This window comes from Acipenser ruthenus, chromosome 16, assembly GCF_902713425.1.
Source record: "Acipenser ruthenus chromosome 16, fAciRut3.2 maternal haplotype, whole genome shotgun sequence".
NCBI classification, from domain to species: Eukaryota; Metazoa; Chordata; class Actinopteri; order Acipenseriformes; family Acipenseridae; genus Acipenser; species Acipenser ruthenus.
In genome coordinates this window covers 33,322,660-33,349,877 of record NC_081204.1, presented here as the reverse complement: position 1 = coordinate 33,349,877, position 27,218 = coordinate 33,322,660, and the positions used below count along the sequence as shown (strand labels likewise).

Here is a 27,218-nt window from a genome sequence, read left to right as displayed (position 1 = left end):
TTTTGTCATGTATTTTAATGTTCTTCTGAAAAAAAAAAAAGACATTGGATTTGGTGCAAGCTTTAAAATCTTATTCATAGTGCAGTCAAAATGATTTGCAACTCAGGGCTTTTACAAGAGACACAGAGAAACAGGGTGACCATATTGAACGCTTCATGAATTAACTCTTGCAGATCAGCAATGGATCTTGAGTGCTAGATTTGAGTACCGCTATGCTACAGCATCATTCCTGAGATAGGATTCCTAGTACCTGCCACGACTCGGATCAGCATCTGTTTCTATTCCTACCTGTTTCAGTTTGTTTGGATTTAAAGCCATCTGCAGCAGGGATTAAAGGTTTACTGGGGGGTGTTGTGTGAATCGTTTCAGATTCAAGGTTAAAACTCCAGCAAACAGCAGCTGTTGCTCAGAGGTTGAGAAGCTTATTTGCAGAGTTGCATGGTCTCTGATGAGCACCTCCACTCTCTTACAGAAGCACACTTCATTGTAGAGTAAATGTGGGGTTTGTAAGCTACACCTCATTGTAGATGCACCACGCTTACATATGTACTTCCAGCTGGGAGCCAAGTATCTTTTAATAGCTGCTCTCAAATGGGCTTTGGCTGGAATCGTTCTGGGCAATGGATGCTCTCTTGAGGTCCAGTTTCCATAGCTTAGAGCAAAGTATCCCTGGCTTCTTAGGGCTCTTGGGTCTCTTGGCTTCATGTTTGGTTTAGGCGGTCATGGTTTCGAAAACATATAGTAGCACTATTCAGTATTTCCTTACGGGAATACAAATTATGTTTTATGATTCTGTTAATTTCCTTCTTGAAAACAACATTTTGAAATAGGACAATATTAAACTGGTTCGACCTCATAGAAAAATAAATGTTCTGAAAAGCAGTACATTGAGTCATAAGAATATATGTTACATTCATAGTCTAGGAAATCATTACATTATCCTCACCAGAAGAACACGCTTTGTCAGTGTAATTGGATGAAGCAAACCAATTGGTACAACAATAGATCTTTCATTAAAGCCTGGCTGAGGAAATCCAAATTTCAATCTACCAATCTTTCTTTCTAAACAATCAATTAATTTATGCCATGTATGCAATGGCCCACGCAACCTTGAGCTGGGATGATTTACTATTCAATAATATTGTTTTATAAACTCAACACAATCGCTGGTCCTATGTCTTATATAATGTGCAGCTCCTTTCGTAATTCAATTGTTTATTGGTTGAGATCTTATTAAGGATCTTGCACAAACCATCAATAACTGTCTCCCCATTGCAGTAGTATGCATGGTTCTCGTATTCTTGTTTTCAGCTGTGTATTTCATACCTGACACACAACGGTGTGTTTGTAAGACTAGAGGACTGCAATTCCTTACTGCAGAATTCCCTCTCATCTGGTTTCTTGGCTGCCCTCACTGTGTCAGCGCTCTGCAATAACTGTGAACAGGTATAGCATAGTTAAAGCGCAGACCATCCTTGCCTGTAGCAGTTGATTGCACTTCCACTGCAGTTTAGTGAAAATTGACACTTAGCAGAATTTCACTGTAGCCCCAATTATATCTAAAACCACTTTACGGTCTGTTTTCCAGCTTACGCTGTTAACAAATCTATGTGCAAGATTAAAAGCAGATTGTGGGAAGTATCGGGTTGAACTTTTGACTAGATTTTGTAATTTAGTAAGCAGGAGAGTCAGTTTTGTAGTCCTTTTATATTCTGCTCCTCTGACACACCCATCCTCCATTGCTGGAGATTTACCTTACAAGACATTTTAAGAACATGAGTCACAAAACTGCAATACGTAACAACTGAAAAAGAAATCTTGCTTTATTGAGATCAGAGAATTCGGAAATAATACAAAAATAATAAGTACAGAATCTCTGTTGTTAACAGCCATTTTCAAAGTTAATTTAAAGTTTCAGAAAGCCAACATCTTGTCTTCTACGATTTATTGATTTTCGGTTTCTATTTCTCCCGTCTCCCTGAAAAAAAAACAGCATTTTTTTTTTTTTTTGGCACTACAGTACCTCGAGCCACACGGACAAACGTGCCGCAGTCTGTTAATGTACCAGATTCTATAGATGAATGCAACCTCATAGTATGACATGGGGTCTTGCACTGAACAGACACAAGCATTTCTAGCATTTCTCCCTTGAGTAACAATGGCTTTGAAATAATTAACTTTACAACATGAAAATATCATGCTTGTACCTTTTTACAGGGAATCCTATTTCTGAAGACCCTGGTGCAATTGAAACACAAAGTACAGCATAGCTGGTTTCTGTCTGAACATGAGGAGTGGGCAACATATGTCTGGGTACCCCTGTCAACGCGTTTCTGTTTCTAGCACCAGGGGGCCCTGTAGAGTCAAGTGAGAAGGAAACGCTGAACCTTTAAAAATATTACGTAGTATCGGGAATACAGAAGCAACAGCAATTAACAAAAGAAGAATACTCTAGTTATGTTAGTATCCGTTTAATGTTACTATTAATGACAGGAAAACAGAACAATTTGGGCTGGACGCTTATTATACATGCAAGCTCAAAGTGCAACCAATCAAGTAAAACAAGGGAGAAAAGCCAAGCTTGTTCAGCTGTGAGTGCGACAACATGGTACAAAACTAATGTACTAATGTACCTTATATAGCCTTCATAGGGTTTAGCTGTTGTTGTTTTGTGCTCCAGAAAGGTGTTGGGTGTCCCACAGAGCAGCCACAACAATAACAAAAGCAACATGCTTGTACTTCTACCTGAACCTGTGCCTACTTGTACTTGTATACAGCCCTCTACCCATAGCCTACCTGGACTGAAATCAAACCACTGAGAGCCATGACCTATCCCAAATAGGTGCTGCTTAATAGTTAACAACAATAACAATACTAGCAATCATAATAATAATAATAATAATAATAATAATAACAATACTAGCAATCATCATCATAATAATAATAATAATAATTAAAACTACACAAATGTATTTAAAGGGGCAATGTCCCACGCTCACTGTTTCTTTATCACTAGACTAGCCTGTGCACTCTACCTGAGACCCTGTTTACAGTTTCTCTACATCCCCAAAAGTTGTATCTGTAGGGACACAAGCTCAGTAAAGTCAAACAGAAATTTCAAAAGGGTGTTCTTGTTACACCGACAACCCGACATGAATCACTGGCTGAGCTGCATGGGATGCTGCACCTTTAAACTACACCCCCTAGAACAGGGCTGTACATTCAAGTCTGAGCTTAGCATATGGCATGATTTAGACCTGTATGTTCTTCACCATGTAAGAATGTATTGTAAGATCAAGGCACTGCTACATACGAGTTTCCAGGCTCACCCTCACCCCCTGTGAGGGATGGCTCCATATTTGCCAGACGGTGGTCTATCCTTTCATTCAATAATGTGAGGGATTTGCACTGACCACTGACATCTGGAAAGATACTCTCCTGTACCAAATTGTTTTAAGATTAAAATCAAAAGTATCCCTGGCTCCTGGTTGACTTCCCCACAGTAAGTCGCATTGTCAGGCAGCGTTCTGACAGCTTTTAATCAAAACAAATAGAATGGGAAGAACTAAAAACATACCTGGACTTGAATGTACAGTACGCACACTATCAACCCATAATCCCTGAATGAGGATACAGTCTGATTACAGTTTCTAAATGGGGTGTTAAGCACCTGAAAATCATCTACAGAGTACACACAATATTTCATGATAGTACCCATGAACACACACACAAAAAAAATGTACAGTAAAAGTAAGATATTTGCAAAAACAATTTGTAACATAAGGTAGTAAAACGATGCAGAATTAGGTAGCTAGTTTCCACGTTTGAAAGGGGTTTCTGTTTACAAAAAATGACTCTAATGTAAAATTGTAGAATGAGAAATATGTTTAAAAAATTGAACGCAGCACAGAAATCTGCAATACTAATTATATACATCACTATCAAAGCAGATTTTGAGTAAAAATCTTCGAATACCAACAGAAAGAAATTTCAATCAAAATGTTTTATCTGGCTGTTGGGTCTACAGCTACATTGAGCTGGTAACCTACAGCCATCTTCTCTAAATGGCAATTAATTTCCCTTGTTCTGAGATTAACCTTATGATCAGTCTCCTAATGTATTCCAAACTAGCACATTTCACCCTTGAAATAATCATTAACAGCATAAAAATGTCATGATCGTATCTTTTTACAGGGAATCCTATTTCTGAAGACCCTGGTGCAATTGAAACACAAAGTACAATACAACATATACAAATAACTCCTATACCCAAAGGCTGACTTCCAGCAAGCAATCTTGCCTCCACATCGTGCAGCTCACTTATTGTTAAGACGTTTGGCAGAGTTACAAAACAAGTGAGGTCTATCCAACTGATTCAAAGAGTTGCACATCTAAAACAACGAAGGTAATAAAAGCTTCTCAAACAGTGCCTGTGTGCATGTGAGAATCTTCAGGGCCAAATTCCCAAAGCATTTACCAGACTGCTTAGTCTGCCCTGAAAATAAACCGACTGAGTTCTTTATTTAAAGATTTGTTAAATCAGCAACTCAGCAGCATGGTGGTAAATGTTTTAGGAGTCCGGTGCCATTGCTCTATGAAGGCATGTAAAACCTTAGTAGAGGTTCAGATTGTAATACTGTAATCAACAATGGTTCTGTATGGAGACCTGAAGTCATTTAAATGAATTGACTACACTTCCGTAACTTCATTTTCTATCACAACTTAATAACCTTCAGAAGGAAATCTTTTTTTTCCCCTAACTTTTTTTTTTAACAGCCATTTACAAAGTATAACAAAGTTTCATATAAAAAAAAAACCACAACAACAACACAAAATACTAGGTAGCAAATAGCGTAGGAAAGTGTTTATCCAGGCGTTAAAAAGTGTATCTGGTTTAAAAACAGCTAAGTTTCTATTATCATATGTAAACTGTTGCCATTTGGTAAAAGAACCATTCCGTCTATAGAAAACAGTGGGTGGTGCTTTTAAATTACAACGTGTTGAAATAATTGAATAATTTCATTATCACCCATTACAAGGAAACCAGTTATTGCTGCTGAAGCAAAGACTGCATTCCATGTGATATAGTTCTGAATTCAAAGCAAGCCTGCTGCAAGCACTACACTGATATTATCATACAGTTTGCTCCACAGACGTGCAAGCATCTGCAAACACAGTGTCTGTATTGTGCTGTATGCTGACTCATGGTATATGCTAACAAGTCATTCTCACTGCTAGATTTATTTTGGCTTAAAACTCACTCAAGGCAATACTGGATCTTGATCAGATACCAGTTAGTGTTTTATGAATAGGGAATATTTTACAAGCAGCAACATTAGGTTTCGTTGCTATGCTACACTTTTGTTGATAATTACTGCACACTTAACCCAGAAATTAAAACTAAACGAAAGCACTAGTACTGGACTTCATCTGCAATAGAAACATATTCTTACAAGACATCTGGTGTTGTTATAGGACAAAGTTGTATGTCATTGTCAAGAAGTGCTGGCACTGTATATTCTATGAATATCGTTCATCATAAGGATAATGTATTAGAAGCATTGTAACAGTGTATACGATTCACTGCAGATGTGCTAATTATATCTAATAATACAGTCAAATGAGTTAAGCAAAAGTAGGAAAAACAAACAGACTACTTTACTTAACGTGTTTAAAGACATCAGTTCTAGGATCATATAATTCCAGGCAGCAGTTATTTTGGTTCTCTTGAGTCATCTGCTTGTGATGTGTTTGGTAATAACTCAAAGAGCATGCCCACAGCGTCAGGGATAATGAACATCCATGCCATCGTTGGGACGTGTGCTGTTTGGTCCTGCCTTCTCTTTCTCGTAGCACTAACCCCCAAACCGCTTCCTTGGATAGCTTTGAATTAAACTCTACTAATAGAATTCAAATGTGCGGAGCGTATTGGATGAGGAGTAGAAATGAACTATTTTAAAGCAGTTTGTGAAGTTGCATCTTTTTTTTTACAGACAGGTAGCATTGTACTGTTTACAAGATAGGGATAATAATATTTATCAGACTTCTTTTTTGTTTTTTTAATCTGACATGTAATGGATCTTGTAAACAGCTTTTCTCATGATTACACACCACTATATACAATAAATGTGTTGTATTCCTTTTTTTTTTTAAAGGAGGCTCAATGAAAAGCATCACAATGAAAAAAAAAGTCTCGAGGAAAAAATGGTCTAGGAGCACATGCTGGAGACAACGCTGGAGACAACGCTGGAGACAATGCTGGAGACACTGCTGGAGACAATGCTGGAGAATATGCTGGTGACAACGCTGGAGACAATGCTGGAGACACTGCTGGAGACAATGCTGGAGACACTGCTGGCCCCCTGCCTGTTGACTAAATGTGAGTGAAGATGGCTGAAATGTACAGAGGATGGGCAGCACGTGACACGTGTCAGATTGAGGGTAGAGAAGAACGTCACTGCTTGTGAAACAGGATTGGCTTCGCCATGCCGGCGAGGATCTTTGGCACCTGCACAGAGATGATCTCGGTCATCATCTCAGGGTACTGGATGCTGCTTGCATGCCCCTGAGTCTGGACGTACATGTCCAATGTAAACTGGTGTAGCTTCCTCACAATCTTCAAAAAGCAAAACAAAAAACAATATAGAAATCAATTCACACATCCGGAAATGTAAACCACTCTACATAGAGGTGTACTGTACTGTATAGGGTTAACAAACGTCCCGCGGAAAACTGGGATTGTCCTGGTCACTTGGAAGTGCCACCAGCCAAGTTAAGATAGTCCCTATTGTGTATTGATTAACACAGCCTTTTTAATAACTGATTTCATATATATATATATATATATATATATATATATATATATATATATATATATATATATATATATATATGTGTGTGTGTGTGTGTGTGTTTTTATATACTTATTTTAAGTGCTTCAGAGTTCCTAAAGCTTCAGATAATTGAAGAAAGAAAAATTCCCAATTTTTCACTCTGGAAATCTGGAAATCTGGTAACCCTAGCACTGTACGCAGTAATAAGAAAAGAAAACAGTACATGTATTTTGACTAAATTCATACAACAGTAAGTTCAAAGAAACTCTTTGTATCAGTACTTAATAAAATATTTGTTTCAAGAAAAGAAAAAAAAACATGAATGTTTGTTATTGCAATGCAAACTTGTGTGCTTCCCTTTCACATTTCATTTTAACCCTTTAAGGTACAAGGGACATACAAATACAAATTCAATGAGGTGCACGAACAGGGTTAAAGGTATACTGACAGGTTGGACCTGCTCATCCAAATTGTCAGTTTCCTTGTGATACTTGAGTCACTCTAAAATATATTTCAAGAAGAAACCGTTTGAACAACTGCTCAATTCCTTGTGTACCTTAAAGGGTTAATACAACACAATAGATCAAAGTTTGCTGCTGCTTCCTGGTTAGTAGTCACTTCCTGTATTGGACTACAATTTTTTTATAATGGTGTAACTATGATAAGACCATGTGAATTACAGCATAGTAACTAATATGCTTTTAAAAAAGGATACCAAGCAAATAACCAAAAGGTTTTCATTGCAATAAAAAACGTTTTTCTCATAATATATAATATAGTATATAATGCCACCATAAGATGCGGTGCTACATTTCAAGGGTTTTTACCCTGAATAATAACAATAAATAAATAAATAAATAAATAAATAAAGGAATAAATGTGACCCCTTTTTGTGAATTTGTCTTCCTACCGGCTGAAGAGAATCCAGGAGTTTGGTGAGCTGGTGGTACCGCTGAGTACCGTACAGGGGGGTGTTCATTCCACAGTTGTGGTACAATTCCTGGATGTACTTCAGCCGCAGCTCATCGAAATACTTCTGCGTTTTCAGGCCTTCCACTGGAACTAGTGATGCGAAAAATTAAATAAAAAACAAATGTGACATGCTTTATCATTCATGCGGGCCCGGTTTTCAGATTGCATCTTGTTCAATTTCCGTTCATTTAAAATAAATCTTTATATTCTACGTTCCTCAGAAAGGGCTGCTAAAAGGCGAACGCTGTGAAGTGCTGTTTGCCATATATCAAGGGTCAAGCTGGGGATTTGTTACTGATTCATCCCAAAAGATTCAACGAGAGCAGCCAGCGCTACCGGGAAGCAGAGGAAATGCACTCACTGATGCTGAAGAAGAGCAGCGCTTTCATGCACAAGAACTCTTCCTGGGTGATCTGAAGGCAAAGGAACTCCTGAGCAATGTGTTGCATTGCTATGCAGTGCTCAAACATCTTGGATCTGTGCATTCGCAACCTACAGAGAGAGAGAGAGAGACAACAGTGAAGTCATTCCAGCTTCAGTAGTTCAAACCACAACACAGAAACACAATACATTTGCATGGATTGTGCAACATGAAAGCAGGAACATATGAAATACCTCAAATCCACACGGTATGAGAGAGCCCGCGCCTGACTAACTGAATGAGACAGTAGACCCTTCTAAAAGACTGGACCCAGGGGACACAGGCATGAGAAGGAAAGGGACTATGTATTTGCTTATTTATGTTTTCCAATTGGTTAAAATTCCATAATGTGTAGGGGACAGTCCGTCCTCCCGAAGATCAGTTTAAAAACTCAATATGTCTGCTTCAGAAGACACTGTACCTGCAGCAAAAATATCGCATGGGTTTCAAATACTTGTTTTCAACTCTAAGTGGACAACGACCATGAAAGTCGATAGGAAAAATAACGGTTTCTGTTATACAAACCGTCCTTTTGGGGAAATGGAAAATGAGATGGAGAACAAAATGCTGACAAAAGGCATAAGCTATTTCTGCTACGAAGCATCCTCAGAAACTTGGAAGTCTCACAGATGTACTCACTCGTTGAATACAAGGTCTGGAGCAAAGTACAGCATGGTGGAATTGACGTTCTTAAAGGACCTCCATGCCATAGCAAACACCATGGTCCCCATCCACGAATACTGAATAATTTTCATTTGGTCTTCCACATGCAAATTTTGAAAACCTGCAAACCAAACAACAAAAAAAAATGAATTAAGGTGCCTAGAGTGTGAAGGTGTTCATAATTTCTGGCTTTGAACTCTGTATGCTGCTGCACCTAATAATCACTGGAATTCTCTGGAACTCCTTTCTAAAAAAACTGTGGAAGTGTTACCAGTGTCTGGGCATTTAACCAAACTGCCTAGATAGAAACGGGACAGAGGATTGTGTAAACAATGGCAAATAATAGATCAGAAAATATTAAACAGAAAGTTCAACTTCTCCCAAACTGATCAGTATACAAAGCTAACGGTAGCTTAAAACCATTTACTGGTTTTAAATTACTCAATTTATTTGAATTTTTTTATTGTACGATACTTTACAAAAAATGTCTTTCATGGTCCTTATCAAGGTTTTAGAAAAACAAGGCAAAATCCAAACATAGCATGTTTTCAAGGGCAGGAATGGTACAAACCATGACAACAACAAACTCCCAACACTGCTCTAAGAGCCACCCATCTCTCACAGAGCACACTCCCTCTTTTCAATCAGCCCCATTTTCTCTCTGTCTCTCTGTTTAGTCTTGTTCTCATGCCCAGACTAACACTCGCCTGCCTAAACAAATGCCTCCACAGCAACAGTAGGTTTGGCCTAACTCAATTCAACTCTTTAGCTGGGTTCCAGGAAAATTCATGCAATAAACAGCAACCCCATTCTGTTTTCAGTCATCATCACTGATGCTGTGTGTTGATCAAATCCAAATAGCAAATTGGTCCATCATTTGCTGTGTAAACTGCATGGATTTAAAAACTGTTTTGTTCCCTGTTGACTGAATTTGGTCCTAAGAAAACCAATGCTTTACCAAGTCCCCCAAGCCAGACCTCTACCTAATGATTCAAGTCTGACTTGTCTGTACCTGGCAGTCCTTTCGCCCACTTCACCATGAGCACCATCTGCCTCTCCCCCAGTTCATTCAAGCTGGTCAGCAGGTTTGCAGAGGAATCAGGCAGTCCGTTATCGTGACCTGCGAACACCGTGTCTGGTTCAATAGCCTCCAAGACATTAAGGAAAACCGGCTGGTTCTGGAACACCTCCATTCTCGCAATGTCAATCTGTTGCATTGCTGCATTCTGCATTGCATTGTTCTGGGGTTGATTGCCAATATCTTCTGCTCCTTTCATCTTCTTCAGCTTTCGAGCTGAAATGCCAAAAGGGGAAACAATAGAAAACAATATGCAGAAAAGGCATGCTCATATTATACAGTGCTCACTTGATATTTCCAAGAATTGCAGGTTCTGGTGGGTGAAATGACAGTGGTATCCAGCACCACGACAACCGATGTCACAGTGGCACTGAACATTTCTTTTCTGTAAGAGGCTGAGGAGTGACAGAGCAGATTTGACCACTATCTCAGGAAAGGAAAAGGAATGCCCCCAGTACCTACAATTGGGACAGTATGGGTGGCTCATTATTTAGGGTTGTGGCTGAGTTTAATTGTATTAAACATACAGGTCATCTGGGCTCTCATACTGGTGAATGAAAAAAAAAAGTGTTAGGACATCTTTTTAAATATGACTGTAAACTGAGATTTCCTGGAGGGGTCTAGTTGTCTGGGGTAAGGATTGTGGATGATTAATTACTAGTTTTTTTATACTGGAAATGTCCACTGTTCACAGCTTTCCTTCCTTCAATTATCACGTCAGCTGATTAGAATACCTTTTTGATGTCGGAATGAAACTATAGGTTACTGGGACTATAAACTTAAACTGTAGGTTACTGTCCAGTTTAGCATGAAACCAAGATTGTTGAAACGGGTAGAGCACATAAAAGCATTTCAATATGCTCCCTTATCTTTCACTTCACTTTCTAATTTCTTACCGTAACAGGAATTCAGTCAGTGTAAATGGGAACCTCTCAGAGCTAAATCGGACTCTTTGCCTGATAAACTCACAACCCTCTTTCCTTGTTGCCATCGAATCAGATTGCAGATTGGCTTTCAGGACACGGCCTAGCCTTGTCAATCACGCTCTTGTGTGCATCTGTCATAAACAAAGTTGCTGAAGAGCTCAGAGCTCAGAGACTTTTGCCTGGATCAGCTTAATACTGCAGCTAATCTGAAGCTGACCAATTCTAGAACTGGAATTAACCCTGTGCAAAACTTCGACCTGCAAATTCCCTCTTTGTAGTACTGCAGTTCTGAGCCAGGCTTAAGACACCGTGCTATTTGGTGTTCTGCCTTACAGCAAGAATGCAAGTGTAAGTGAAATGGCATTAAGAGAAAAAAGGAATCCATTACTACAGTGCCTTATAACCGGTTCTAAGCTATAACAAGGCAGCGTGTTTGTAATCTTCTGCCCCCTCATATGATTATCTCAGATGTACTTTGCACATGGAATTGCAAATATTATTTATAATCAGAAGCTTTTGAATATTTCCACAGCAAAGTTTTTTTTGTTTTTAAATATATCATATGCCGGTTGTCTTATATTCTATTATTAATAACATTCTGCTAGATTTATTCAGAGGTTTTTTTTTTTCAGTTAACTGGATGTGTCCGCTCTCACTAATTAACTAAATTAACCATACAGTTCTTTGACTGCAATATGATTATCATCGAGGCAATGAACACAGATCCAAGCTCTTCGGGGCACAGGAATGCGTAACCCTGGCTGAGATCCCAGAAAAGGCAAACACACCCCACTGTGGATGTTACCTTATACCAAGCCATAAACAACACTGCCTGTGATCACCTGTCCAACTTGGTAAGTTCAGGGGTAGGTGAGATGTTCACAATGAAAATTAAATTATAAAGGATTCAGTATATGAAGAAAATAACTCTCCAAGTACTTTTTTTCATTTTTGTATGAAACTTATTTATATTCAGTCATTGTTTTCATTGCCATAAGCTATTCCTGAATATGTGAATTGCTGTTGATGCTTTGCACACAGTAAGGCACTGTTTAATTTAATGAATGAAAGGAAAACGACCCTTTACCATCACAGCCCAAATGTTTTCACAGTGCACTGGTTACCAGACAACCATGCATTCTGTATGAGCTTTATATCAGATGGCAAGGCTCCAGAGACCTGCATTTCTAAAACTGGCAAAAGGTTTGAATGTGGTTGAGTGCCTTAAAAAAAAAAAAAAAATCATTATACATTCCGTCTGGGAAAACCAAAGAATCAGCAGTGTGGAGTAGTGGTTAGGGCTCTGGACTCTTGACCGGAGGGTCGTGGGTTCAATCCCCGGTAGGGGACACTGCTGCTGTACCCTTGAGCAAGGTACTTTACCTAGATTGCTCCAGTAAAAACTCAACTGTATAAATGGGTAATTGTATGTAAAAATAATGTGATATCTTAACAATTGTAAGTCGCCCTGGATAAGGGCGTCTGCTAAAAAATAAATAATAATAATAATAAAGAATCGTGGGGAACGCTTGGGTTATTACAAACCTTTCAGCACATTTCCTGTCATAGAACAGCAGTCCAAAAGGAACTGTTTTCAACAGTAAGTGAATATATTTTATATTTAAAAGCCTATTTAAATTAAATGTCAATGCACTATTTCATTATAAAGCAACTATCCTAACCAGCAATTATTGGTTAACAAAAAGGTGAGATATTCAGTATATACCACTTTGATTTAAAAAAAAAACAAAAGACTAACTTCCAAGTACACAGCAATTTGGTAAGGAGGCAAGGATGTGATATTTCATGAATGAAATCTATTTAGTAGATGCGGCCAGCAATCAGTTCGCAGTTGCCTGGACTACTTCCTGGCCCCTGTCCTGTTCCTCATTGCGGAGTGGGTGCCACCTGACCCTGCTGGCATCAGCAAGGCTGGGCTGCCAGCGTGGCAGTAAGGAACCCACTCTCGCTCGACAGGGCCAGCTGGAAACTGAACCTGTGATGAAATAAATATTAACCTGGAATTATACAGCGGGCACAGAAAGTGTTTGTATGCCCCTGCTGGTTTGGGGTGCTTGGGGCCCCTTGCTGGTTTGGGGTGTTTGGGGTCCCTTGCTGGTTTGGGGTGCTTGTTGCCCCCGTTGGTTTGTGGTGCTTGAGTATATGCAATTGATTTTAATAAGTTGTACCTCAAAGTGTTACGCATTTTCTAGGAGTAATGAACTACTGGGGTGGGACATTTACTACCCCCAAACCTACATAGACCCCTTTTCAAATTAAAGACTAAGTACCTTTCCTTTGGTTTTGACGGCAATATGCTGCTCTGCTCTTGATGGTGCTGGCACTGACTGTGACAGGATCAAACCCCTAACATGTAGATGGTATCTAATGGTATCTTATTGTATTACTTGTATTGTAACGCTTGAAATGTTTTTGCTTACGATTGTAAGTCGTCCTGGATAAGGGCGTCTGCTAAGAAATAAATAATAATAATAATAATAATAATAACCTTCCTCTACAGAGATGTAGCACTGCTGATCACCTCACCTTCTTACTGATAGTTAGTTACCTAGCAACTAAGGTCTATATATTAATAAAGCATGAGGATACAGCCGAGGGGAGTAATACCTTGTGCTTAGATTATATGGTAATTCATAATCATTTTTAGAACTGGTACCTGTTATACTGCACTACTTATGTAAGATGCCAAACTTGCTCTCTATTCATTTTTAATGTAGCTCTGTCTGAAGCTTTAAAAATCTCTTCACTTCCAATAGCTTTCAATGGATTCATGGCAGCAGTGTGGAGTAGTGGTTAGGGCTCTGGACTCTTGAGCGGAGGGTTGTGGGTTCAATCCCCGGTCTGGGACACTGCTGTTGTGCCCTTGAGCAAGGTACTTTACCTAGATTGCTCCAGTTAAAAACCCAACTGTATAAATGGGTAATTGTATGTAAAAATAATGTGATATCTGTATAATGTGAAATAATGTATAATGTGGTATCTTGTAACAATTGTAAGTCGCCCTGGATAAGGGCGTCTGCTAAGAAATAAATAATAATAATAATAATAATAATATCAGTGCATTATTCAGCGAGAGCCCTACTCCGTAGGTACCAAGATTCACAGCGCTTATATTCTGGGGTCGCTGTTCTGAACTGCGCAGCATTTAAAATGTATTCCTCTGCCATGGATGTAAATGGACCAATGTCCTTTTGCCATTCCTAGGGCAGGGACTAAATAGTCTGTCATTGGATAATGCCCAGACAGTATTTCGTATTTACAGGCTCTGTCTATTAAGTAACTTATATTTATAGGAAGGTTTGGAAGGTCTGGCCATGGAAAGCTAAACACTATTATTGCCATTATCAAGGTTAACGTGTTAAAAACAACAACCCTGACCCTCACATTTATGTCTAATATATTTATTGTTTACTTCTTAATCCTGGATACAGTTTTCTAGAGAACGGTATTGAACAATCCATCTAGAAAACGATACTGAATGATTTGTACTAAATGCACACATTTCCAGTTGAGTTGTGTCCTGATCGAGCATGTGTGTCCGGACAGGGCCAAGCACATTTAAAGGTATTTACTGTCATTACTTAAATATGATCAGTACATTCTTGGGACTGATGTCAAGCAGGGTACTTTCCTGGTTGTGACATCTAAATATAGAGGCTGTTTTGACAGCCCTGTGGTGCATGAAAGGTCATTTTGTGAAGGTGTTATTTGAGCTCATCTGATGAAACAATATTACAAATATTACTGCATGTCAGCGTTTTTCATCAAAGTTGCCTTCTCGAAAGGGGTTTTAATTGGCTTTAAGCATGTAGTCTTGTGTTTGCTAAGTAAGTATCAAGCACAGTGGGTCAAAAGCCATAATCCCTTAACAAATTATACTGACATCTTAACTGTGTGTGGATTCAATCCCTTTTTCAAGGGTACTGTTTGTTCTCATGTCCAGTCGACATCATAATAAATTTACTTTTACAATTGGTATTTAAAAGAAACACTTTGGGGTCGATGTAGTAAAGTGTTGCGTCTGTCGCAATCGATGCAAACCACATGGAAACCAGTCGGAAGTGTAGCATGAAATGTACTAAACTAACGCAACGCTGTTAGCATCATTTGAACGAATGCAGATAATGAGGGATCAAAAATACTGTAATGAGATGTACTAAAGCTGCGGGCAATTGCAACACTTACAAGTACATCAATTTGTTAAGAACCATTGAAAGCATGTTTTAAACAGTCACAATTGTTGCTGGCATTTCCCAGTCCATTTTTTCTCGTGTTGACAATTGTGCTCAATGCATTTTTGAGACGAACACCCAAGTACCTACTTTTCACTAAAGTCAGGGTGTATTTACAAGCCTTGAAAACTAATTTCTATGAAATTTCTGGTGTTCCCAGCGTGTTGGGAGCAATAGACTGCACACATGTGCCACTAACCCCTCCAGCTCATTCTGAACATCTGTATAGGACTGTCATCTATTGTATGTTAATTGTCTTAGCTACTAGACCAAGTTAAAAATAATAATAATTAAAATAAAATAAAAAACAAACGTAAAATCATTTAGTTTCAATTTAAAATAATATTTTATTCCCATTGTACACCAATGTGTTCAATGCAGCAGCATAATTTATTTTATGTTACCAGCAGGCTAAAGTACATAAATCGTGCGCTGGGTATTCATTTGATTTTACTACTGTACTGTATACCGTATAGACCTACTGTACAGATTTATATTTTTACATAATGTAATGTGTAGCCTACCCAAAACACATTACTGTTATTTCAGCACAATGTTTTATATTTAAATACATACAACTGTAAATGTATGTGTGTGCGATTTAATTGTATTGTTTTTAAACCCGACACCTCCTTATGTCAGAAAAACATGTCCGGTTTAGCGAGGGGCTGCTGTATGATTATGAAACCTTTTTGGGGGTGAAGGTGGGGGCCCCACTATAGAATCTGATGGGATTAAACTGCCTTTCATTTTATATATATATATATATATATATATATATAACAGTATTAAAATAGGTACATCTCGCTAAGATGGCGCAAATAATATTTAAATTAGTATATTGCGGCTCTCTTCAGTAACATATTTTTCTTAGTACATACGACATGTGCACTTTGCGAATTGTTGTAATGAAAATGCAAATTGCAGTTTGTTTGTGCTGCGACTGGCCCATCTACGGGCAGCAGTGTAGAGTAGTGGTTAGGGCTCTGGACTCCTGACCGGAGGGTTGTGGGTTCAATCCCCAGTGGGGGACACTGCTGCTGTACCCTTGAGCAAGGTACTTTACCTAGATTGCTCCAGTAAAAACCCAACTGTATAAATGGGTAATTGTATGTAAAAATAATGTGATTTCTGTATAATGTGAAATAATGTATAAAGTGATATCTTGTAACAATTGTAAGTCGCCCTGGATAAGGGCGTCTGCTAAGAAATAAATAATAATAATAATAATCTACCCCTTTGTCTTTTGAAGCCCAGTAAAGACGGACAGTTTTAACTAAGTCTTTTCTGAGAGTTTCTTAATCTACAGTGAGGCGTTTGTATTCCTGGATTCCCAGATCAAATCATATTGGGGTGCATTTTAGTGGGGTCTCTTTGCCTATTTCAAAATTAATATCAATTCCAGCTGAAAACTCGCAAAAGATGAACATGAAACTAAACAAGAAACTTTTCCAGATTGATGTAAAAAAATCCAACACCAGCCTGTACATATGAGCTCTTTTGTTTTTAACTGTGTACAGCACTTTGGGATGCCATGGCATGATGGCTGCTATATAAAAATACATTCGTATTGTATGGTATTGTATTGTAGAATAGTTTCATGCCCATCAAACTTATTTAGTCCAGCAAAACGGATTTTTAAATAGACTTTAAATATCTCATGGGTTAGAGCTTTGTGAACTGGACCCACAAGGTACTGCTGGTTCTGGAATGTCAGTTATGTAGTGACTTTCCTTCTTGAAACAAATCTGCTGTGACAGAAAGAGATGTTTCTTGATTTTAAAGCACTGTTAACTTAGGATAATGACCACTACTGAACATTGTGGCTTAGATTATCTAGAATTTCTCTAATATACACAACACATAGGGATTAAGTTTATGATACAGTTTTATTTACGACTTTTCAAAACCTCTGCTGTTAAACTATTTAAAAAAAGGATTTCAAAATGGCCACCCCATTCTGTTTCTTCTCCGAAGTAAAAACAAAAATAACTGCGAATCTATTTTTTTCTCATACTGATTTGAACTGCTTCCAAACTATCTTTGCAAACCACTTACTTTGATGATGTTCCAAGAGTGTGTTCCCTACCTCCTAGTTTGCTAACGAGTGAAAACAAGATTCCGTTTCAGATCACCCGTTCCTGCCCAGAGTATGTTTTCAGACAGCACACTGGCAATGTCCAGCAATGGGAACTATGAGCTTAGTGCAGTAAACTACACTTAAACAACGCTGGTAATGAAACAAACAACTGGGTTTATATTGAAGCGTTGCCAATTGTAATAGAAGAGGAGATAAAAGTGATGCAAATACACTGTACTTGTTTGTTCTGTTTACAAACTAAGATTACATTTGTGATTTTACTGTGTATTTATTTAGAACATATATAAACTAAACTACTTTAAACTTTTTGTATCGCTTAAAACATTACAGAGAAGAAGAAACAGTATTTTTGTAAGTTTTAAAACAGAATTAAACATAGATTAAGCCACGTTTAAAAAGAAATGCATAAAGAATGCATTACTGTACTGTTCTCTGTGTTACTGCCTTCTGGTGCAAACTGAATAATGGACATTTCAAAATGTTTAATTCACATGTCGTATGTCACATTCACATGTCTCCTTTTAATGTTTTAACATTAACTGGAAGAAAATGATCCTCAGGATCTAGAAACCTGACTCTCTGTGTGATAAACAACAGATGCTGGGCAACAGTGAAAGTGCACAGAATTAGTATTAATACATAATAATGACAACTGAGTGCGATTATGATTTATCCAAGGCAGAGCCACACCCTAGATATTAACCATTACTTATATTACAACTATGCTTTTATTTTACTGTCCTGCACGTCACCGTGTGTGGGGGGGTGCAGATCTAATGATAATTGGGGGAAACAGAAATGTATTTTAAAGCATTGGTTCATGTATACGTTTTTGGGCAGTCCTGTGGTCTCGTCTCATTTTCAAATAATTATAATGAAAGATTTTACAGGAACTTGTTTATTTATTTATTTATTTTTTACCTCCAAGAGTCATTCCAACCTCGAAGCACTTCTGGAGGCGACAGGATGGGCAGTTCTTTCTCCTGAGCTTATCAATGGTGCAGTCATTTCGGCTGGCACACAGGTACTTCTGTTTTCCTTTAAAAGGTAAGAGGGTAAAGCGATCTTTAATGCCTTACTCTAAGGCGGGACACACAACGGTGATACACATGGAAACATTAGAGGGACTGAAAAGCAGTCACATGCTGGCACAGTGCAGGGGCACAGTTCCTGGGACAGATATGTTACAAAATGTTAACCTTGGACTTCTGTGGTATGATAATACTTTTGAACAACAAACAGAAAACATGTACTTTCTTTGCTTTGCTTTTCCAAAAGCAGGAAAGGCTCTCTTTGTGTGCAGTGTGCCAGTTTGTACCCCAGGCTATACGTCTCCTTCCCATTCATTCTCTGCCATATTGCTTTTAATATGGGATTTACCACAGTAATTGTCTGTCTTGATTTAAACACCAGTTTGTGTTTTTTCAGTGTTCCTGACTCATTTAACATTACTAAACAAACTATAATAATTCTGTAGTTTTACAAAAGTGTTAAGAGATCTAGCATCAAATAACTTTTTTGTCATATTTGATACTGCAGAGTGAATACATATTTTGTCTCATTTAAGTATCTGCATTCATGCACATCTAGTAGCAATCCATTCCAGCATTACAAATTATGCCACGTTGCTCAGCAGATGCAGAGCTTATTCTAAGGAAAGCAAGATGATTAACTTTGGTTCAAAACATTATTTATTTTCCATATTGTATTTGTCACATGAAAAGACTACTCCAGTGCACTGCGGTTACTTCACTCATGCACAGAGCCGTAGACAGCACACCATACCAGAGCTTAACATTGTTTGCCATACTTTTGAATATGCTTTACCATAGCTTGCTGGGCTTTACCATGCTTTCACTATGCTGTATTACACTTCGTTGTGCTTTTACTGCAGGCCACTTTTATAATGGAAAAAATATGTTAAACAACACTGAATTCAAAAATAACATCTGCACTTTGTATGCCATCCCAGTGCTCCATCTGCCAGCTGAACACAATGAAAGGTTAATAGATTCAAATGAATATAATAATAATAATAATAATAATAATAATAATAATAATAATAATAATAATAATAACACCAACACTGAGACTCCACTAAAAGGAGCATGCGGAATATACATCAGACTGCCCTGCTGAATAAGAATCAACTCCACGCTATTTCCTGTTCCATGCAGAAATTGTTTATAAGGTCAGTTTATTCAGTCTGCATAAAATAAATAAATAATAAAAAAGTTTCTATTGAGGGCAAAGGTGTTCCCAACTTCCTTCTAACTCGAATTCGAGCTATGAAAAGATGTTCTATAATTACAGGTGTCGAATGGTAATTAAAGATAGATTAGGCAGAGATCCCATTTAATCTAAACATTGTTTATCCAGCATGTTAATGCATGCTGCTCGTGCACTGTGTGTGTGAGAGTGTGATCGCACTGTTTAATGTGAGGTGTGACTGGACCCCTCGGCACAATCTCAATTCTAATGAATGGCCAGTGGCGCAACGTGTCCTACCCTTACCTTCAGCCGCTCTCTTGAAGAACACCTTGCAGCTGCCGCAGGTGAGCGCTCCATAGTGACACCCCGACGCTTCGTCACTACAAATCAGACAGGTCCTCTGGGGCGGGAAGAAATACTCCATTGGGAAAAGAGTGTCTCTGCCCCCCTCCCACCTTGAAAGAGAAAAAGAGTTATCAAGGGTCACGCCAAGCTGAGAATGAGGAGGGGGAGGGGGAGGGACAACAACTTTTTTTTTTTTTTCCCAGGGTTACCGCCTTAATTATATATATTTTAATTAAAAGAAAAACACCACATGTGGTGTTAACCTAAGCTGCCTTGCACCTATCTGGGCAGAAGATCATTCGGCTTGTTTGGGCAGGTTTCCGTGAATGCAGCATGGCAGAGCCTGGTAAGCACTTACATTTCATGACAGAATCACACAGTGAAACCCAAAGTACAGCGATAGATACAACATGAATATTCTGACCACAACTTCAAAAATTTTCATATGAAAGATCTTTACAGAGTATCGTGTTCACGCAACACAAAACATTAAATAAACAGAAAAGGAGAGATCCGTCAAATACTTTCAGTAGTCATAATAAAACCCTAAAAATATGCAGAATTTCAGTACATCACTCCTATGCTAATTGTAGAAGATTTGTCCGCTGTTTTTTTTGTTTGTTTTTTTTGCACGTGATGCTAAAAGAGTGTTAGGATATGTCCAGAAGCATAAAAAGAATGGAAATACAGTTAGCTGTGGCAATGCTCTAAAGATATAGATGCATATTGATCCAAGTTTTATTATGATTCTAAACAGCACTGTGACTAAATTAAAATTGTGGCTGTACAGCGTGCCCACACTTGATTTGTTTTGATAGGTTGAAATGCCAAGGCATCAGGTGAATACTTAGCTTGAAATGTGCAATCATCATGCTCATTAACTCTGAGGTACAGACTTTGAACTGTTACTGTGAAATACAGACAAACTTGTCCGAATCTACAGTAACCGCCCGGTTTTCAGAGGCAACAAAGTGCACCACACAATCAACGCTCCCAGCAGAGGAGTGTCAAATAATAAGCTTACCAGTCCTGTACCCTACTTGAACATTTCCTTGCCTGGCACAACAGCTTGGAATAAATGAGTACAGTGAACGCCATTTAAAGACTGAGTGTCTATAAGTTGCATTTAGAATTTTTTGGTTTGTTTGTTTTACTGTCCCTTGGCTTTTCGTGATGTTTGCAGTCATTTGTTATTACGTTTGGATAGTTTGGTTGCTCTTGGGTTTTAGTTGCATGCTACAGATGTATACAACATGGGTAAGCCAAAGTTTCTTTATTGAAGTAAGAGCAGCGGACTCTACTAAACAAGGGCTTACTCTATAAGCATAGCAAGCATGTTCATTGTAAATAACTCTACTTTTTGCTCTGTAACGCTTACTGTACAATTGTACAATACATTCTAGATTCAAGTAGCCCCAGTGACTGCTTGTGATTCTGATAGTACAAGGAACCCTTAATATCTATGATGCCATAGCACCCCTTTAAACAATACACAATCCCATGCAATTCTCAGCCCGCCTGTGTTAACAGCCAGCCCCAAAGTGTGAAGTGTGTGGCACGAGTAAGGCGAGCCTGGCAACGCTGAGGAAGGATTGACTGGACTCTGTGTACAGACATAACTATACCGTGGTGCCCTTTATCCGAAATCCAAGGTTGGAATACAAATAAAGAGCTCAAGGACAAAGCTGCTAACCAGGCGTAACGGCTCTTAAGGGAACGGAAAACATCTTTTGACTTGGCAAAGCATCTACTTTGAAATTCTGTGGTGGGAAACAACAAGAACGCATTGCTTTAGTTTCTGGCATATACAGATCAGTAGCTATTGTTGAATGGGAGTGAACAATCAGCTAGAATTTGGGAACCTTATCCTGGTTTCATTCTATTTTTTAATTGATATTTACTTGGCATTGTGTGTGTGTGTGTGTGTGTGTGTGTGTGTGTGTGTGTGTGTGTGTATGTGTGCGTGCGCATGTGCGCGTGTGTGTGTGTAGAGTCTGATGAAACCAGGTGAAATTATGATGTACCAATTACTTATATCTTAGGCACATAGACTCCACAGTTATACATGTTGTTTTATTGTTTGAAATCTGTCTGCACACAAGACACCAGTTACTAAATATACTATCTGTAGTGGTTAAATCAGAAAGAACAATAATGTTGTACTGCCAAAGTAAATAAACTTATTCTAGCACTTGTCATCACCACATTTATTAAACTGCATTTTGCCAGCCAATGTTCTATGTAGAAAACTGATTTTGAACAGCACAGAAGGCCCAGGCATTGCCTAGCACAAGGAGCCCTGACTGATCGCGTTCACTGTACCATCCTGCGGTATAAAAGAAAAGTGTGTGCTATTTTTAAACATTTTAAATGTCAAAGAAAATTACAGTGCCTGGTTCTGTGAGGGGGTTGCCATGGTGAAGATGGGTCAGGTTTGTATTTTTAAAACTTACACAGTCAAGCTCTGTTATCTGGTGCTTTCTGAGATACACAAAACTAAAAAATAAACTCTGAAGATAAAAATCTGAGACAAAAGGTTAACCTCTTCCACCTCCCACAAGGAAAAAGAAACAGCTGCAGAAAGCACTCGCAAGCAGACCGATAGAATCACACTATAGCAGGGCAAACTGAAATGTTGTCTAGACAGCCAGACATGTGCCTTTATTGTAAACAATGTGTGTGTGTGTATATATATATAACCAGTGTAGAAAAAAAATGAAAACATTGAAAAGGTTGTTTTTTTTTGTACACAAAAGATTTAAACGATTACAAAATGATTTATTTCAGGACTTTTTGGACAAAAGCCCTTCTCTTCAGCTGTGTATAAAAAAAGCAAACACAGTGCGTACACTTGTTATTTTTCACTTGCTCACTTTTCTTTGTATGCATCTGAAGGGCTTTTGTTCAAAACGTCCTGAAATAAATCATTTTGTAATCATTCAAAGCTTTTGTGTACATCCAAAAAATAAAACACACACACACACAAAACATAATGAGCACAACCAATACAAACATGTTGTTCAATTTAAGAGCACCGGCCAAAACAAAAACATGCCTCAGCTACATAGATGTCAATTATTTCTTTTGTACTCCTAAGGTATCAAGATAATATGTTTCAATTCCAACTGAAGTTTATTCCAAGACCATGGAGCCTAGGAATAAAGTATATTATGGTGTATATGCTGGTAAACAAAAAGAGAAGGAAAAAAAGGAAAAAAAATGCATACTGTGTGCCTAAAACCAATAGCCATACTTTATCCATAGGAACCAACCATAATTGAAGAAAAGCTTTAATTAGGTTTGTTTAATTTGCTCAAAAAGCAATAATAAGCACAATTGATCAAAGAGTAGAGATACCAGAAAGCTGTCTTTGAGAACTGCTGCCAATTTTGTAATATTTCAATGAATGCAAAAGGTAAAACTTGAGGTCCAACGTGTATGTTAGCCGACATGCAGTCACATTACTTAAGATGTATTTATACGTTGCGAAATACGTGAGTGACCGAAATATTTATTATGTTTGAATACGGTTACCTGGACCATGTAAACAGAAGCACTAACTGCCAAGGAAAGGTAAGTCTTCAGTGCGGTTAGAACATTCAATCTCTCAGCGCGCTTACAACATTCAAGCACTATGATGAAGGCCATCAACACATCAAAGGATGCGCGAAAATTAAAACATGTAACACCGCAAGAAACGCGACGGGAGCTCAGCTGAGGGTTTGTGTGTAAACTAACACATACATGAACTGCCCGGCACATATGCAGTAATATTACAAAAACACGTACCGTGGGTCACCGTAGGGTACAGGAGTCCAGTCATTCCTGTCGGTTTTCAAACAAGGTAATTTGTTATATGGCATTCTCCCCACCATTCCACCGGGGTACCACGGTTCTGTTGCCACTCCATCTTGTGCACACAGATCGTTGCTCCTCCAGTTTTCCAATGGACTGCAGACAAACAGCCCGCATCGCCCTGTGTCCTGTGAAAGGGTCGCAGGCGCTGAAGACCCGTAAGCTACACGGTCATTGTCTTTGTACCTACACTGGGCACCCCATTCGTTGTTCTGTTTTTCAGTCTTTATCCTAACGCTGGGGGTCAGGCTGAAATGTGTAGGGTACTCGCCACCTGTACCCTCGGTCATTGTTTCTAATTGACCCAGAAGAGGTGCGTTTTTGTGCGGCATGTTCCCTGGCCAGTTTTGATTCTGCACACAGTTTGCCATGTTTGATGGCGCCGATTGGACAGCCTGACAGGGGGCTGAGTGATCTCCATCCATATTTACACGATCTTCAGAGTCTTCGCAACCCGTGATTTTAAAATTCGCAGGGGCATCCTTCTGTTTGACTTCTGCGACCATCTCGCCCCCTTCACAATGCCCAATGCTGTGGTGTTGGAGTGGGGTCACCCCATTCGTACTTTCATTCGCGAGGGGTCCATTAAACATTCCACCATCCTTATCATTTTGCACTGATCTGCCATCATGTGCACTGGATCGTTTGCACTCTGATAACAGGGCACTTGTTCCAGGGGCCGAGCACCCTGGTAAAGGCACTTGGAACATGCAGTCTCCTTGACTTCGATCACTACTGAGAGATGAGCCATGGTCTAATCTCAAGTCATTCATCTCGTTTGATTCAATGTTTAAACCCAGCGATACCGAGACTGCCTTGCAGAGCTCCCTGGCAGTTTCAGAGATGGTGGTGCTGGATGAATCGGTGCCCCTGCTTAGCATTCGCAAGCAGGCGTCGCTGTCATTATACTCTCTGTCATTTTGTGGTGGAAAGGATACTGGAGCTTGCTGGTCCAGGCTGCAGTGGGGCAAGGGAGAGAAGAATGAGGCGCAAACACCCTCCTCCACCGCTCCTGCTGCAGAGAATTCGCTGCCGCTGCTCATTATTCTCTTCATAAAGTTGCGAGACCTGTCTGGAGCAATGAGCTGTCTGGCAAAGGTAGCACGCTGGAACTCACCCACTGGACTCCCAGAAATAAGCGACGACTCGAAGTATGGACCTAAATGGTTGCTAGTTTGGCGCATCTCCCATCCGTACTTCGAGTCGAAGATTTGGCAGTTTTGGAACGGAGTTCGCACGCCATGGAAAACGTTTTCGAAAGTACCACAAAAATGATTGTTCGGGGAGTCACGAAGTCCTGCTAATCCAATCTGAATATCCATAATTTTAAATGTCCCAATTTATTGTTTTATTAAAATTACATGGAAATGAAATTAAATCGAATGCAAATGCATATAGTATTAAATCGCATGTGACGCTTAAAAAGGCGCAGCCAGTAGACCAGTCAATAAAAGTTGAGAAAAAAATCAAATGCTTGTAAACATGCATTTACTGCTACTGCTGCGCCATTGCTATTTACAAATCCATGAAACAAATCCAAATCCATACACATAATTCATGCAGTCCAATGATTCGTGTTGGTAAAATCAAATCTTAATTTTAGAGTTCAATACAAAGGTAATACTAGTCCAAACAAAAACCTAGAAACAATTCCTTGCTTATTCTTCAAGCTCACCTCTCCGTCGCAAATACAATTCTACTAAATACATTCTCCTTAGCTTGTTGTCGAGTACGCCCTGTGATCGTTTGAGCATACAGGAAAGTTCCTAGCGCAGCAGCTGAAATGTGCAACGATGTCTTGGTCGTCTGTCAAAAGCCGAGTTATAGGTGTTTGCTGTTTCATCTGTGATTTTGCTTCATCTTTAGTGTCTGTCGTAATGCTACAGACCTGTGTTCCAAAGTCCCGAGTGTGTGTGTATGTGCGTGTGTCTTTGCAGTATCTGGCAACCGAGCTTGGCATTCAGCCCTGGACTCTAAATATGAAATTCCATGGGTCCTGGCCAACCAGAATGTCAAGTAAACCGTCTGGCAAGTTTTAATTAATTGGAAATGTTAATCGTTGTTGCCTTTAATCCACAATATTGTGTGTGTGTGTGTGTGTGTGTGTGTGTGTGTGTTTGTGTGTGTGTGTGTGTGTGTGTGTGTGCGTGCGTGCGTGTGAGAGAGAGAGAGAGAGAGAGAGAGAGAGAGAGAGAGAGAGAGAGAGATTTGGTGTGGTTCATTCTGCAGAATAAAAAGCTCTCTCATTTGTTTCTGTTTAGTTTAATAAGATGGGCACTGGAAAGTGGAAATGCTCCAACTTACCTTACATCTCTGTTACAGACATGCAACTCTACATATGCAGTAAGGTAATACGCCTATGTATAGCGCCCCCTATGACCTAAGGAGGAGCTCCGAATACCCAATTTGATTTTGTAAGCAGACCTTTGGTTCCCCACTCAAGCCCTTATCAAATAAATGATACACACCAAGTAAACAGATTACAATACCAATATATTTATTAATGTCACAGGTTTAAAATAATTATAGGCAATGATTACAATAAGAGCAATAAAAATAAGGCTGGCTAACAACTTTGATGCAGTACCGATTGTCACCACCAGGGAATAAAGACGACAAACTGCAGTTACATGCAATCAGTGGTCATAGGATAGGGGTCACTCCACAACCAAATGTTCCAGGCAGCGAAACTGAGTGAAATAATAACAACAACAACAAATACAAATATATAACACACGTGATATATCGGCTTTTATCTGCCGCCGCAACTAATTAAGAGCAATTGGCTGCAGCAATGGAGCCACATCCTCCCACCTGCTGCATATGTAAACATACCAGGTAAATATTGGTCTAATAATCCAATATCCAGATACCCTAAACTGCAGTATTTAGTTATTGCACATTCCTTACCCAATATATTCGTAAAAAATGTAATGTTTGCCCAATTCTTCAACTGAAAGTCACTGTCAGATCTGAAAACTCCAATTCAGTGTTGTACCACAGATGCTATTGTATGGGTGTTCCTGTGGCATTTCGTACCAGACCAATCAACAATCTGACTGTTATAAACTTGTTATTTCCCCACTAATAAAAGTACTGCATGATTTAATTTACTGGTTACAGTCATGTGTTTGCTTGCATACATATTGTTATAGTTATGGGCAAAGGGGAAGTAATACCAGTAGTTATTTTCTTGGGGTAAGAATGGCTGTTATTCAAATCTGTAACTGGTACAGCCCATCTTCTGTCAAGCTGAAACACGAGCTTGCTGCAAAATACCGGTAATAAAATCCAGTCTAGGTCAAAATAGAATAGAATGAAAGAAGCCTTGAAAAGCACATTGCACCTACAAGCGGTTTCATTCAAGGTAGTCTGTGGTTTCAGCAAGGTCAGTTATCTCATCTCGTAGCAAACCAGCACGTAGATATATCAATGGTAAACAGAATCCTCTTTAAACATTATCACTACCATTAAATATATATATACCCATTGATCACTTCAGATCACCACCACAGTAGCACTTATTCAGTTACTCTATGAATTAATATGTTCTCATTAAT

The 27,218-nt window shown here is 38.9% G+C and overlaps 1 protein-coding gene across 1 annotated transcript; it reads right to left on the bottom strand.

Moving 5' to 3' along the window:
• Positions 1–1,805: 1,805 nt before the first annotated feature.
• On the bottom strand, positions 1,806–25,802 carry LOC117430331 (androgen receptor). Its single transcript, XM_058989522.1, has 8 exons — positions 23,593–25,802; positions 19,762–19,913; positions 18,169–18,285; positions 9,902–10,183; positions 8,866–9,010; positions 8,167–8,297; positions 7,744–7,895; positions 1,806–6,616 (listed from the first exon to the last, which is right to left on the bottom strand). The coding sequence occupies exons 1-8, from the start codon at positions 24,978–24,980 to the stop codon at positions 6,455–6,457; spliced, it is 2,529 nt and encodes an 842-aa protein (XP_058845505.1). The 5' UTR covers positions 24,981–25,802; the 3' UTR covers positions 1,806–6,454.
• Positions 25,803–27,218: the final 1,416 nt, after the last annotated feature.

Coding starts and splice junctions, on each gene's coding strand:
- LOC117430331 (XM_058989522.1), bottom strand. CDS start 24,980: ATGGATATTCAGATTGGATTAGCAGGACTTCGTGACTCCCCGAACAAT. Junction 9,011..9,901: donor GTGGGCGAAAGGACTGCCAG/GTACAGACAAGT, acceptor TTTGGTTTGCAG/GTTTTCAAAATTTGCATGTG. Junction 8,298..8,865: donor CCAGACCTTGTATTCAACGA/GTGAGTACATCT, acceptor CTCTCTCTGTAG/GTTGCGAATGCACAGATCCA.